The sequence below is a fragment of the Schistocerca nitens genome, chromosome 2, assembly GCF_023898315.1.
Source record: "Schistocerca nitens isolate TAMUIC-IGC-003100 chromosome 2, iqSchNite1.1, whole genome shotgun sequence".
Classification (NCBI taxonomy): domain Eukaryota; kingdom Metazoa; phylum Arthropoda; class Insecta; order Orthoptera; family Acrididae; genus Schistocerca; species Schistocerca nitens.
The window spans coordinates 139,796,250-139,810,367 of record NC_064615.1 but is presented as its reverse complement, the minus strand read 5'-3'; the positions used below and the strand labels follow the sequence as shown (position 1 = coordinate 139,810,367).

General features: G+C 42.6%; 1 protein-coding gene across 7 annotated transcripts in view; it reads left to right on the top strand.

The window, feature by feature from the left end:
* The window catches only part of LOC126235838 (choline-phosphate cytidylyltransferase A-like), a 116,718-nt gene that overhangs the window by 61,827 nt on the left and 40,773 nt on the right, over positions 1-14,118 (top strand). For all 7 annotated transcript variants that reach the window (XM_049944695.1, XM_049944696.1, XM_049944701.1 and 4 more), the window contains one exon: positions 6,961-7,112. In XM_049944695.1, the coding sequence (XP_049800652.1) occupies positions 6,961-7,112 (152 nt within the window). The remainder of the gene's footprint in view (positions 1-6,960; positions 7,113-14,118) is intronic.

Sequence of the window (14,118 nt, the reverse complement as noted above, 5' to 3'; positions counted from 1 at the left end):
CGGTCCCGTTGCTCTCCCATTCGTGGAGACAACAAAATTTTTAGGTCTTACATTTGACAGGAAACTTAGTTGGTCTCCACATGTGTCTTATTTGGCTGCCCGTTGTACCCGTTCTCTCAATGTCCTCCGTGTTCTCAGTGGTATGTCGTGGGGAGCGGATCGAACCGTCCTACTTCGCCTATATCGGTCGATCGTCCGCTCCAAGTTGGATTATGGGAGCTTCGTATACTCCTCTGCACGGCCATCCATCTTACGCCGCCTCAACTCCATACAACATCGGGGTTTACGACTTGCGATCGGAGCGTTTTATACTAGTCCCGTCGAGAGTCTTCATACTGACGCTGGTGAGTTGCCACTCACCTACCGGCGCGATATACTGCTTTGTCGGTATGCCAGTCGGCTACTGGCAATGCCCGACCACCCGTCTTATCGTTCCTTTTTTGATGACTCTCTAGACAGTCAATACGGGTTGTATGTCTCCGCCCTGCTACCCCCTGGAGTTCGCTTTCGTTGCCTCCTTCAACACCTTAATTTTTCACTCCCTGCCACCTTTCGAGTGGGCGAGAGCCACACGCCACCTTGGCTCCAGGCTCAGGTTCGCGTCCACCTTGACCTCTGCTCGCTCCCGAAGGAGGTTACCCCCGGTTCAGTCTAACACTCCCGTTTTGTCGAACTTCGTTCGAAGTTCATTAATATGACCTTCATTTATACAGATGGCTCTAAGACCAATGACGGGGTCGGGTGTTCTTTTATTGTCGGGGCACAAAGTTTCCAATATCGGCTCCATGGCCATTGTTCGATCTTCACAGCTGAGCTCTTTGCCCTCTACCAGGCTGTCCTTTACATCTGCCGCCACCGACGTTCTGCATATGTCATCTGCTCCGATTCCCTGAGCGCTATCCAGAGCCTCGGTGATCCGTACCCGGTTCACCCTTTCGTGCACCGGATCCAACGCTCTCTTCAGCAGCTGGTGGACGTCGGTTCTCCGGTTAGCTTTATGTGGGTTCCTGGCCATGTCGGTATCCCTGGGAACGTAGCTGCAGATGCCGCGGCCAAGGCTGCGGTCCTCCAGCCTCGGACAGCTTCTTGTTGTGTCCCTTCGTCAGATTGTAGCAGGGTAATTAGTCGGCGCATTGTATCGCTGTGGCAAGCCGATTGGGCTGCACTTCCAGACAACAAGCTTCGGGCCTTGAAAGCTCTTCCCGTGGCTTGGACGTCCTCCTCACGCCCTTCTCGGCGGGAGGAGGTAGTTTTGGCCCGGTTGCGAATTGGCCACTGCCGGTTCAGCCATCGCCATCTGCTGACGGCTGCGCCGGCGCCGTTCTGCCCATGTGGGCAATTGCTGACGGTCCGCCACATTTTAACGTCGTGTCTGGATTTTAACACCCTGCGTCTCGATCTTGGCCTGCCATGTACTGTAGAAGCCATTTTAGCGGATGACCCACGAGCAGCTGCTCGCGTTCTTCGTTTTATCAATTTGACAAACCTCTCTAAGGACATTTGATGATGCTGTTTTTTAATCCTTTGCCTGTCAGTCTGTCTTTTATCGTGTTTTCCCTTTTAGTTGTTTTAAACTTGTGCCTCGCGGTGCATTCTTAACGTAGTCAGGGCGCTAATGACCATTGAAGTTGTACGCCCTAAAACCACACACAAAAAAAAAAAAGCTGTAATTTTCCCATGGCAGCTTTACTATCTGATTAAATGATGATGGTGTCCTCGTGGGTAAAATATTCTGGAGGTAAAATAGTCCCCCATTTGGATCTCTGGGCAGGGACTACTCTGGAGGATGTCGTTATCAGGAGAAACAAAACTGGCATTCTACGGATAAGAGTGTGGAATGCCCGATCCCTTAATCGGGCAGGAAGATTAGAAAATTTAAAAAGGGAAATGGACAGATTAAAGTTAGATATCTGGGGAACTAGTGAAGTTTGATGGCAGGAGGAACAGGACTTCTGGTCAGCTGAATACAGGGTTATAAATACAAAATCAGATATGGGTAATGTAGGAGTGGGTTTAATAATGAATAAAAAAATACGAATACGGATAAGCTCCTACGAACAGCATAGTGAACACATTGTTGTAGCCAAAGTAGACATGAAGCCCACACCCACCACAGTAGTACATGTTTATATGCCAACTAGCTATGATGTGATAAAAGAGATTATTGAGATTGTTAAGGGAGACAAAAAATTAATAGTCGTGGGGGATTGGAATTTGATAGTAGGAAAAGGAAAAGAAAGAAAAGTAGTAGATGAATATGGATTGGGGGAAGAAATGAAAAAGGAAGGGAACTGGTAGAATTTTGCATACAGCGTAATTTAATCATTGCTAACACTTGGTTTAAGAATCATGAAAGAACGTTGTATAAGTGGAAGAGGCCTAGCGATACCAGAAGGTTTCAGATAGATTACACATTGAAGCACTAAAGAAACTGGTATATGCATGCGTATTCAAATAGAGAGGTATATAAACAGGCACAACACGGCGCTGCAGTCGGCAACACCTATCTTAAGACAGCCAGTGTCTGGCGCGGTTATTGGATCAGTTTCTGCTGCTACAATGGCAGGTTATCAAGGTTTAAGTGAGTTTGAACGTGGTGGTATAATCAGGGCATGAGCGGTGGGACACAGCATCTTTGAGGTAGCGATGAAGTGGGGATTTTCATAAGGCTATTTCACGAGTGTACCGTTAATATCAGGAATCCAGTAAAAAATCGAATCTCTGACATTGCTGTGGCTGGAAAAAGATCGTGCAAGAACAGGACCAGTGACTACTGAAGAGAATCATTCAACGTGACAGATGTGCAACCCTTCTGCAGATTGCAGCAGATTTCAATGCTGGGTCATCAACAAGTGTCAGCGTGCGAACCATTCAACAAAACATCATCAATATGGGCTTTTGGACATCAAGGCCCACTCATGTACCCTTGATGACTGCACGACACGGAGCTTTATGCCTCGCCTGGGCCATCAACACTGACATTGGACAGTTGATGACTGGAAACATGTTGCATAGTCAGAAAAATCTCATTTCAAATTGTCTCGAGCAGATGGGCGTTTACTGGTATGGAGACAACTTAAAGAATCCGTGGACCCTGTATGTTGGCAGGGGACTGTTCAAGCTGGTGGAGGCTCTGTAATTGTGTGGGATGTGTGCAATTGGAGTGATATGGGACCTCTGGTACGCCTAGATAAGACTCTGAAGAGGCAGCAAGTACATAAGCATCGTGTCTGATCACCTGCATCCATTCATGTCCATTGAGTATTCTGATGGACTTGACAATTCCAGAAGGACATTGTGAAACCCCACAGGTCCATAATTACTGCAGAGTGGCTCCAGGAGCACTCTTCTGAGGTTAAATATTTCTGCTGGCCACCAAACCACAGACATGAACATTATTGAGGATATTTGGGATGCCTTACAACGTGCTGTTTAGAAGAGATCTCCACCCCCTCGTACTCTTATGGATTTATGGATAGCTCTGCAGGATTCATGTTATCAGTTCCCTCCAGCACTACTTCAGAAATCAGTTGAGTCCATGCCACTTAGTGTTGCGGCACTTCTGCATGCTCACATGGGCCATACATGATATTAGGCAGATGTACTAGTTTCTTTGGCTCTTCAGTGTATAATGATAAGACAGAGATTTAGGAGCCAGGTTTTAAATTGGAAGACATTTCCATGGGCAGAATTAGACCCTGACGACAATTTATTCGCTATGAACTGCAGATTAGGACTGAAGAAACTGTAAAGAAGTAGGAATTTAAGGAGATTGGACTTGGATAATTTGAAATAAGCAGTGGTTGTTGAGAGTTTCAGAGGTAGCATTAGGAACAATGGACAAGAACAGGGGAAAGGAATACTGTAGAAGAAGAATGGATAGCTTTGAGAGATGAAATGGTGAAGGCAGCGGAGGATCAAGTAGAAGACGATGGCTAGTAGAAATCCTTGGGTAACACAATAGATACTGAATTTAATTGATGAAAAGAGGAGGTATAAAAACACAGTAGATGAAGCAGGTGAAAAGGAATACAAATATCTGAAAAATGCGATCGACAGGAAGTGCAAAATGGCTGACCAGGAATGGCTAGAGGACAAATGTAAGGATTTGGAAGAATATATACCTAGGGGTAACGTAGTTGCCACCTACAGGAAAATTAAAGAGACCTTTGGAGAAAAGAGAACCACCTGTATGAATATCGAGGACTCAAATGGAAAACCAGTCCTAAGCAAAGAAGGGAAAGCAGAAAGGTGGAAGGAGTGTACAGAGGGTCTGTACAAGGGCTGTGTACTAGAGGGCAGTATTATGAATTTGGAAGAGGACGTTGATGAAGATGAAATGGGGGCCCATTGGGAGAGCCAGCCATTACAAAACTCTTCCATCTGGTGAGCAAGATGTATGAGACAGGCGAAATACCCTCACATTTCAAGAAGAGTATAATAATTCCAATTCCAAAGAAAGCAGTTGCTGACAGGTGTGCAAATTACCGAACTATCAGTTTAATAAGTCACAGTTGAAAAATACTAACACAAATTCTTTACAGACGAATGGAAAAACTGGTAGCAGCCAACCTTGAGGTAGATCATTTTTGATTCCCTAGAAACGTAGGAACACAGGAGGCAATACTAGCCTTACGATTTATCTTAGAAGATAGGCTAAGGAAAGGCAAACCTACATTTCTAGCATTTATAGACTTAGAGAAAGCTTTTGACATTGTCGACTGGAATACTCTTTTCAAATTCTGAACATGGCAGGGGTAAAATAGAGGGAGTGAAAGGCTATTTACAATTTGTACGGAAACTAAATGGCAGTTATAAGAGTTGAGAAGCATGAAAAGGGAGCAGTAGTTGAGGAGGGAGTGAGACAGTGTTGTGGACTTTACCCGATTTTATTAAATCTGTATGCTGAACAAGCAGTAAAGGAAACGAAAGGTAAATTTGGAGTAGAAATTAAAACCCAGGGAGAAGAAACAAAAACTTTATGGTTTACTGGTGGCATAATTCTGTCAGAGACAGCAAAGGACTGGGAAGAGCAGTTGAACGGAAAGGACTTCGTCTTGAAAGGAGGATATAAGATGAACATCAACAAAAGCAAAACAAGGATAGCGGGATACAGTAGAATTAAATCAGGTGGTGCTGAGGAAATTAGATTAGGAAATTGGACACTTAAAGTAGCTTTGCTATTTGGGCAACACAATAACTGATGATTGTCAAAGTAGGGAGGATATAAAATGTAGATTGATGATGGCAAGGAAAGTGTTTCTGTAGAAGAAAAATTTGTTAACGTCAACTATGGGTTTAAGCGCCAAGAAGTCTTTTCTGAAAGTATTAGTGTGGAGTGAAGCTGTGTATGGAAGTGAAACATGGACCATAAACAGTTTAGACAAAAAGAGAGTAGAAGATTTTGAAATGTTGTGCTACAGAAGAATGCTGAAGATTAGATGGGTAGATCACCTAACTAATGAGGAGGTATTGAATAGAATTGGGAAGAAGAGGAATTTTGTGGCACTACTTGGCCAGAAGTAGTGACCAGTTGATAGGACATGTTATGAGGCATCAAGGGATCACCAATTTTGGTATTGGAGGGGAGCATAGAGGGTAAAAATCGTAGATGGAGACCAAGAGGTGAATACAGTAAGCAGGATTCAGAAGGATGTAGGTTGCCGTAGTCACTCGGAGGTGAAGAGGCTTGCACAGGATAGAGCAGCATGAGAGGTGCATCAGATCAGTCTTCGGAATGAAGACCACCACCACAACAACAACGACAATGACATATCAGTCTTACCTGTACCTCATTTCCTGTCGATAGATGGATGGGTGGATAAGTAGTGGTGGATGTATAGATATAGAATTTACAACCTGCAGCAAGATTCGTATTTTCACCATTTAATATTTTTCCAACAAAGGCCATTAATTAAACAATTTTTTTTTTTAGATCATGCTTCATAGGAGTGGTTAAATTTTGTGTTGTTGGCTGATATGTTGTATTTCAGTAGTTGTGTTCTTAACTGTGTAACTAAACCGTTGCCTTAATGTCACAAGTTGCCGATCCATCTATGATGATACTAAAATGCCAGTTTTTCATTTTGCATTCTAACCATGGAATTTTAATATTATGATTAGTTTTTAGTATTCTTTTCAATGTTGGTTGTCAGGATTATTGTTTTTGGTCTAGTAAATACAGTAATGTTGTGTCCAATCTCAAATTATTTACTTTCAAGTTGACAATGTTTCTGATTTTAGTAGAGAATATTCCTTAAGCTTTGTATGTTTTTTGTATCATTTGTATGCATGTACAATTCTGAAATATGTAAAATATGTTAGTTCTCGCCAGCAGTGTGTGTGTGTGTTCATATAGAGTAATGATTTTCAATGACTTCTTATATCTTCTTGCATGTTGTCTGTTCATAGATTTTGATTTTTAACATTTTATTGCTGATTTATCTCATCTGTGTCCCAGTGCTGCTTCATTTTCCTGTTTCGGAAGTATGTTAGTGGATGCTCTTCTTCTTTGCCACTGGACATTATTGTTATTTTTTTATTTATGCAATTTAAAGACAGTATTTTAGCATTTATTGTCACATGTACAATTTAAAATTGCCTAATTATGAGGGCTATCTGGGGGTAAATCCTTATTTTTTTGTAATTATTATCATTTTATATGTGTGTGTGTGTGTGTGTGTGTGTTTGAGAGAGAGAGAGAGAGAGAGAGAGAGAATGCGCAAATAAGTTGGAGGCATTATGTTATTCACAGTACCATACTTATCATGTGTAATTATTAAATTGGATGAGGAAAAGACAGTTCACTGGTGCCTAGTTGGCAACAGTAGTAAAATTTCTTACTTTTTAAAAATTTTGATAACAAAAAGCAACATACATACTGATGGCAAACACTTAGTTCCTAATAAACAGCATTCTAATTGTTTAAATGTATTTTGAAGCTTATGTTTTTTTTACCAGTCTGCAGTGATGCACTCACTCACAGCAAGAAAGGTCGCACAGTAATGACAGAGTCTGAACGTTATGAAGCTGTTCGTCATTGTCGCTATGTAGATGAAGTTGTTAGAGATGCACCTTGGGAACTTGATGATGACTTTCTTGCGTTTCACAAGGTATGATAAATTTTTTTTAACTATTATGTTGTTCTTCTCACTGCGTCTTATGAAATGTTTGTTGCGGGGGGTGGGGTGGGGGGGGGGGGAATTTATAAGTATAATAAAATGCAAAAAGAAAAGTGAGATATTGGTATATGGATAGTACTTTGCCATTGCAGGTAATGCTTATCTGATTGCTGTATCTCATTTTTCATTTCTCGATGCAACTTTTAATTCACAACAGTATGAAATGTGCTGCCATAATATTAATCATAATCGTCAGCGTCTGGGTAAGGGCCTCCTCTAGACTTTTCCAACCAATAACTCACCTTCCATTAGGTTATTGTCTCATTCTTTTATTGCTCTTATAATACAGCGAAGATAGGTGTAATTTAATGAAATAAGGTATACAAATCGTAGAATGCAGATGTCAGGAACAAGAAATGTATGATGAAGGTCAACTTTTTATTAGCAGACATGTTATGTCTCCTACAATTTGTTAAATTGTGTGGTATATTAGTATATATCCACAGCTTAGGCACACTAAATAATTGAGACTAGGTATTTTTTCTCTCTATTTTAGGAAAATTCTTATGTGATACCCAAGATTAGTTGCTCAGCCAAAATGTAGATTCAAAATCACTTCTGCTACAGCTGTCATTGCCTGTGCGATTGAAAAAATGACGATTAAAAATCTTTTTGTTGTTAGAATTATTTTTTCATGTGTGATTTCTTCTTTTATTTGTGCAGTCAAGAGGAATATAGACAGATTATTTATAAAATTGTTTGTCTGCTCATCAGCATGATGAAAACAAGCATTGTTTGTAATTAAATCCACCTTCAAGGTATTTTTGACTTGATTACTCTATTTCATTTTTCATTCTTCATGGCAACTTTCAGTTCTCAGTGCAAAATCTGCCATCATCTTCGTCTTCTTCTTTTTCATATTCTTCATCCACATCAGACATCCCAGGTACACTGGTGAATTAGCTGGTTCTAGACTTTTCCATTGTTACTGCACATTTGCGGAAGGCATCTATTCACCTTCCATTAACTCACCTTGTTCTTTTCTTACTCTTGTAATGACATTTGTTGTGTCGGTAGTTGAGGTGGCCAATAAAAAACAGTCAGAGTTCTACACAAAGGTAACACATTAATAAGTTTTTTTACAATATGTACACGTGGTAACTGAGATATACATAACCTGGTAAACATTTAGGTTCTTCTGTAGTGCTTAATTGCCTACAATGAGGTAGTGTTCTTGATAGTAAAAAATAGTCTTGAACAGTGGTGCAATCTGATAAGACACTGACATTTAGCAGTTGCTTGGTAGTGTTGTGCTGATCAGTGTATTATCCTTGCTGCAGTCTTCTGTACTAAGGTTGATATAGTTTGAAGATTCACTGAGTCTGTAGAAGCAGCTCTGAATTACTACTACTTAGAACAATGTGACAGCCAATCAGTCGCATGCAATGTCATGTGAATTTACTGTCCTCTGTGGTGTGTTTGCGTGGTGCCCCCTTTGGAGACAGTGAGCTCCTCAGCAATGTGCTGATGGGGGGGAGGGGGGGGGGGAGTGTTAGTTTTGAACGGCACACAGTGCACTGGGAAATGCCATCGATACCGTATTGTAAACCAGCAAAGAACCTCTTCGGTCCACCGCCTGGCTGCATCTCTTGGCCAGCTCCATTTCACTTCCATCATAGTCATTGTTTGCCTTCCATTCCAATCTGTTTCTGATCCACATAGATACAGGGAGTGGACTAAATATGTAAAAACCAAAAACCTGCACATTAATGTCCATAATTTGCTGTAGGAAAACTGTTTTTCTTCAAAACAGCTTCCAGATGTCTAGGAATGGCTATAGATTGTGTATGATTTCAATGGAATCTTGTACCATTCTTCCTGCAAAATAGTTACATGGGATTGACTTGATCAACCAGAATGGTCAAATAATCCTTGACAGTAATGCAACCTTGCAGAATAACCGTGGGGCACATGGTATAACATGATATGGTTGCCTAAATCATCACAGAACCCTGCCATGTTTCTCTCTTGGGATGTAAACTGGCCAGAAGTTGGAAACAATGTGAAACAAGACCAGTGTGACTAAATGGCATTCTACCATTGCTCCGTGGTCCAGGTTTTATGGTTTCGATGTTTTCTTGTTACTAGTGTTTGCATCACTGATTTCAGCTCACCCTACAATTCCCTGGATATGGAGCTCACTTCATGTTGTTTTGGCACTGGCAGGATTTGCAAGTGCGACTTTCAGTTCTGCATCAATTTTTTTGCAGCTCTCATCCTCTTATTTATTCACCCATTTCTCTTCAGTGATTGTTCATCACAATCACTCAACATTTGCTTTCGTCCACATTGTGACTTAGTGGATGACATTTTTCTGCTTTCCCTGTATGCGGTATAAAACTTAAATATGGTGCCTCTTAGACCTTCAAACACTTTATCTCCCTGGGTTACAAAAGGACCCACCATATTAACACCAACAATTTGCTCATGTTCGACTTCACTTAGCTTTGATGTAATGCACTTACGACTCTGCAAAACACTGATCTTGTAGTGTCCTCGTTGAGACTGTAGAGTCTTGTACCATAGGAATCAAGGGAGAGGATGTTGTTTGGTGGCAGGTCTCCTCTTTCTACAACACAACTGCACACATGTATTAACAGGGTTCTTTATTAACTTAAACAGATAACTGCTACTTAGCTTTAACAGCATTCTTGTGTTGTGATACAAGCTCTTCATTATTAGTCCTCATTAGCCTCACTGCTGGTGAAGTAAAAGTCCCACTATGCGATGAATGACAGGTGCCAAACTGGAGTGCAAGTTGGTGCGCCCGTGACTGCGCTAGTGACTAAGATTGAGATAGTGACTGAGACAGTGAGCTAGTAACTGAGACTGAGCCCACCGGTCAGTAGCAGGGACCTAAATACTTGTGTTCAAGAGGGCGTTGGCGGCATGTCGGTTGTGAGCCTGTCTTTGCCCTCTCTCCTGATAGGCGTGGTTGATTCAGTGCTTACTATCGATCTTCTTGTTACATCTTTGCTGGCGACAGCTTACATCAGCAAATTGCCCACCCCCCACCCCCCGAAGATGTGAATGACAACGGGGAGGGAGGCAGTATGCTGAATGTAGAGATGAGCTGGGAGTCGTGACTGTGGAGGACGGCATACTGCTGACCGTACCCTGCCATCTGGCTTGCGAGACAACAGATACATCCTCCAGAAAACTACTACCAGGGCACATGTCAAGGCCTGAGGGTCTGTCCTGGGGCAATGAGGGTGACAGCGATGGTGGGTTCGCGTCCAGGTCCAGATCCAGGTCCATTGGGTCGGCAAGCGACGACCATGGGAGCGAGGGCGCATCATCCATCCGCTCCTTCTGCAGTGCCCTGGCAGCATCAGCTGGCAGCTGTGAAGGCCATTTAGTCCGGTGACGCCGTGAAAGTGGCGAAAGAAAAGCAGCAGAATCATGGGGCAAATGACACGCGAATTTGGTTCTGGTGGCAGTGCTGCAAACCACCAGGACCTGCAATGCTTTCCTGGCTCATGCCCCTTTCCCAGCACCCACAGTTGCCATGAACTCTGAAGAGAACAAGATAGTGCAGCACAAAGCGATACTTGTGGACCATTGGTGGCACTGGATGCTCTAGTGGGTGTAGCAAGTGGAGCAGCATCTAATTGCGGTGGCCGTGCAGAAGTTCCGCTGGTGACAGTTGCAGCACCTGTTCCAGGGTGGACTGGGGATAAAATGGAGCACTTGTTAGGTGACAAATGCCATTTCTGAAACTTCCTGGCAGATTAAATCTGTGTGACGGACTGAGACTCGAACTCGGGACCTTTGCCTTTCGTGGGCAAGTGCTCTACCATCTGAGGTACCCAAGCACGACTCATGCCCCGTCCTCACAGCTTTATTTCCGCAGTACCTCACCTCCTACTTTCCGAACTTCACAGAAGCTCTCCTGTGGAAGTAAAGCTGTGAGTCTGGGGCATGAGTCGCGCTTGGGTAGCTCAGGTGGTAGAGCACTTGCCCGCAAAAGGCAAAGGTCCCGAGTTTGAGTCTCGGTCCGGCACACAGTTTTAATGTGCCAGGAAAATCTCATTCTGAATGCCATTTCATTCACAAAACAGTTCAAAATAAGGTGAAGTGAACTGTGGTCTGTTGTCTGACACAAGAACTTCTGACAAACCTTTTGTGTAAAATATGGAGGACAAAGCTTGAATGGTGCTCCGTGATTTGGTAGAAGTCATAGGTGCTGCAAAGGGGAACTTGCTACAAGAGGCTGCCACTATGAGCCAACGAGTGTTCCAAGATGGTCCTGCAACGTCTATGTGCACTCGTTGCCATGGTGATAGTCTTAGGCCAAGCTGAGAATGTCTGTGGTGGAGTGGATTGGTTTTCTGCGCATGCGCAACATTGTGACGTCATCTGTTTAATAGGGGCATCTGTGCCCTGCCAGGTACAGTGCCATGGTGCTAACTGTTCAATCCAAACAAGTCCCCAGTGTCCTTGATGGAGCAATTGCAACACATCAGGAATAAGCACACACAGTTGTCCACTATCATTTTGAACTAGAATCACATTCTTAGAACAGAAAGATCATGCCGACGTACAAAATATAGCCTAACAACTGAGTTCTGGATACTGTTCAATGAATGAGGCCAAGGCGTGTGAATGTAATGCAACAACGTCTTCAGATCAGGGTCCACTTTCATGGCATGTGCAATTTTTCTGTAGTGCAAGGGAAAAGATTCTAGCAATTCAGAGTCTTGCGCATTGATTCGGCAACAAGATGCGGCAGGGGCATCAAAATCAGAGTCTCGGCCAAGCGTAAGGTGAGATAAAGTATCTGCATGCCATGCTTTGCCGTAGGTGTGTACACAATTTTGTACTGACACTGCGAAAGCAACAAAGCCCATCATTGAAATTTTTGAGCAGTGCATGTAGGAAGCGGCTTTGACGGATGAAACGAGGACTGGAAAGGCTTGTGATCTGTCACTAAATAGAACTTGCGACCATATAAATAGTGATGGAATTTGGTTACTACATACACAATAGTGAGAGGATCTTTTTCTATTTGAGAATAATTGCACTGTATTTGAGAGAGCAACTTTGAGGAAAAAGCAATAGGTCGGTCTTGTGTACCAATTCTGTGCAAAAGCACGGTGCCGATTCCATAGGAAGGAGTGTCAACTTGCAAAACTACCGGCTTGGCAGGATCAGAATGCAGTAAACATCTGTCACCAAGCAAAGCATTTTTGAGTTTCTGAAATGCGTTTTGACAGTCTTTAGTCCACACAAAAGGTACATTTTTTTTTATGCAAGTGATGCAATGGAGCCTCAATCTGAGTGGCATTCGGTATGTGAGCTGAATGTAGTATGTCATCTTGCATTACTGATGGCACTTCAGATACTTTGAGAAGAACAGGCAGGTCAAGGATTGCAAGCAAATGAGATTGGAGGGGGGTGCACACCCTTGACTGTTTATCACGTGGCTTAAGTACTATAGTTCAGTTTGGAAAAGTCACACTTTTCGAGACAACACTTGAGCCCTGCTTCTGACAACACTCAAAAAAGAGTACGCAAATTGGCAATGTGGTCCTCTGGTGTACAACATGAGACAACAATGCCATCAACATAGTTTGAACAAAATGACACTTTTGCAGTCAGCTGTTCCAAGTAACGTTGAAAAATGGCAAATGCCGAAGTGCTGCCGAAGGGCAAATGCAAATACTTGAACAGTTCTAAGTGTGTATTTACAACAACCTTTCTGTGATTCTTCATCCAGTGGAATTTGCTAGTAGACATAATGCAAATCTATCGTGGAAAAGTAATGTCCTGCACCAAGTCTGTCCAAGAGTTCCTCAGGGCAAGGTAATGGGTAAGTGTCAACTACTGTCTGTGGGTTGACTGTAGACTTGGAGTCAGCGCAAATGCGAATGCAACCAGAAGGCTTAGGCAACAAAACAAGAGGACTTGCCCATTGACTAACTTGATTGGGAGCAAGTACACTGTTATCTTGCAATTCTTTAATTCACTGGCTACTTTTTCTCTTAAAGCAATTGGTGTGGGGTGGGCCCAGAAAAGCATAGGGCTGCATTGTCTTTCAATGTGACATGTGCTACAAAGTTACTAGCTTTTTCCCATTCCTTCTGAAAATAGTTAAGCAAACTAATGACATTGTCTTGTGGTGCAAAAGCTGATACTGAAAATACATTGTCTTGGATGCTAAGTCAAAACAAATCAAAGCCCTCTAAACTGAATATGTTCTCACTGTCTCTTGATTTCAACACAGTAAAATTCACTGTCCTAGTATGAGATTTGTAAGTGGCGGCAAACTACACTGTCAGTGCTCTGGAATTTCCTGTCAGCTGTAAGTAGTGAGGTGATTGCTAGATTTAAAAAGGTGTGGTGATCCTAACTGTTCATATGTGGCATGATTAAGCAAAGTTACTGAGGAACCTGTCTAACTGAAAGTTCACATGATGGCCAGAAAAAAATGGTGGTATGCTGGTCGACGGCACGTGTTGGGCTGTTTGATTGGTTGCTTATGCTGCTGACGCAGCTTGTGCAGCCAGCATTTGTTGTACCATCTTCAGTAGAGTAGCAATTTGTTGGTTCTGAAACTGAAAGTTTGTGTTAGATCCATCACATTGGCTGTCTGCAGCTGAGACAAGGGGACAGGGGGTGGAGGGGTCGGGGAATTCATGGTTTACACATGTACATTATAGAAAAAAACAAGCAGAGCCTCTGAAAAGAGAAATGTGATTAGTTCTATGGAATATGTGCAAGATCACAACAATAATTCAGCAAATAGAAATGAGCACCCTGCAAGCTAAAACACAACAGAAGCAAGCAAAATCTTTGGCCAAGTTGATTATTTTCAGTCTGCACTATGTTATCCTTATTGTCACTCCCATGTCCTTGTTGACACAGTAGACAAGAGGATGTTTTTTGGTGGCCAGTCTCCTCTTTCTACAACACAACTGCACACATGTATTAACAA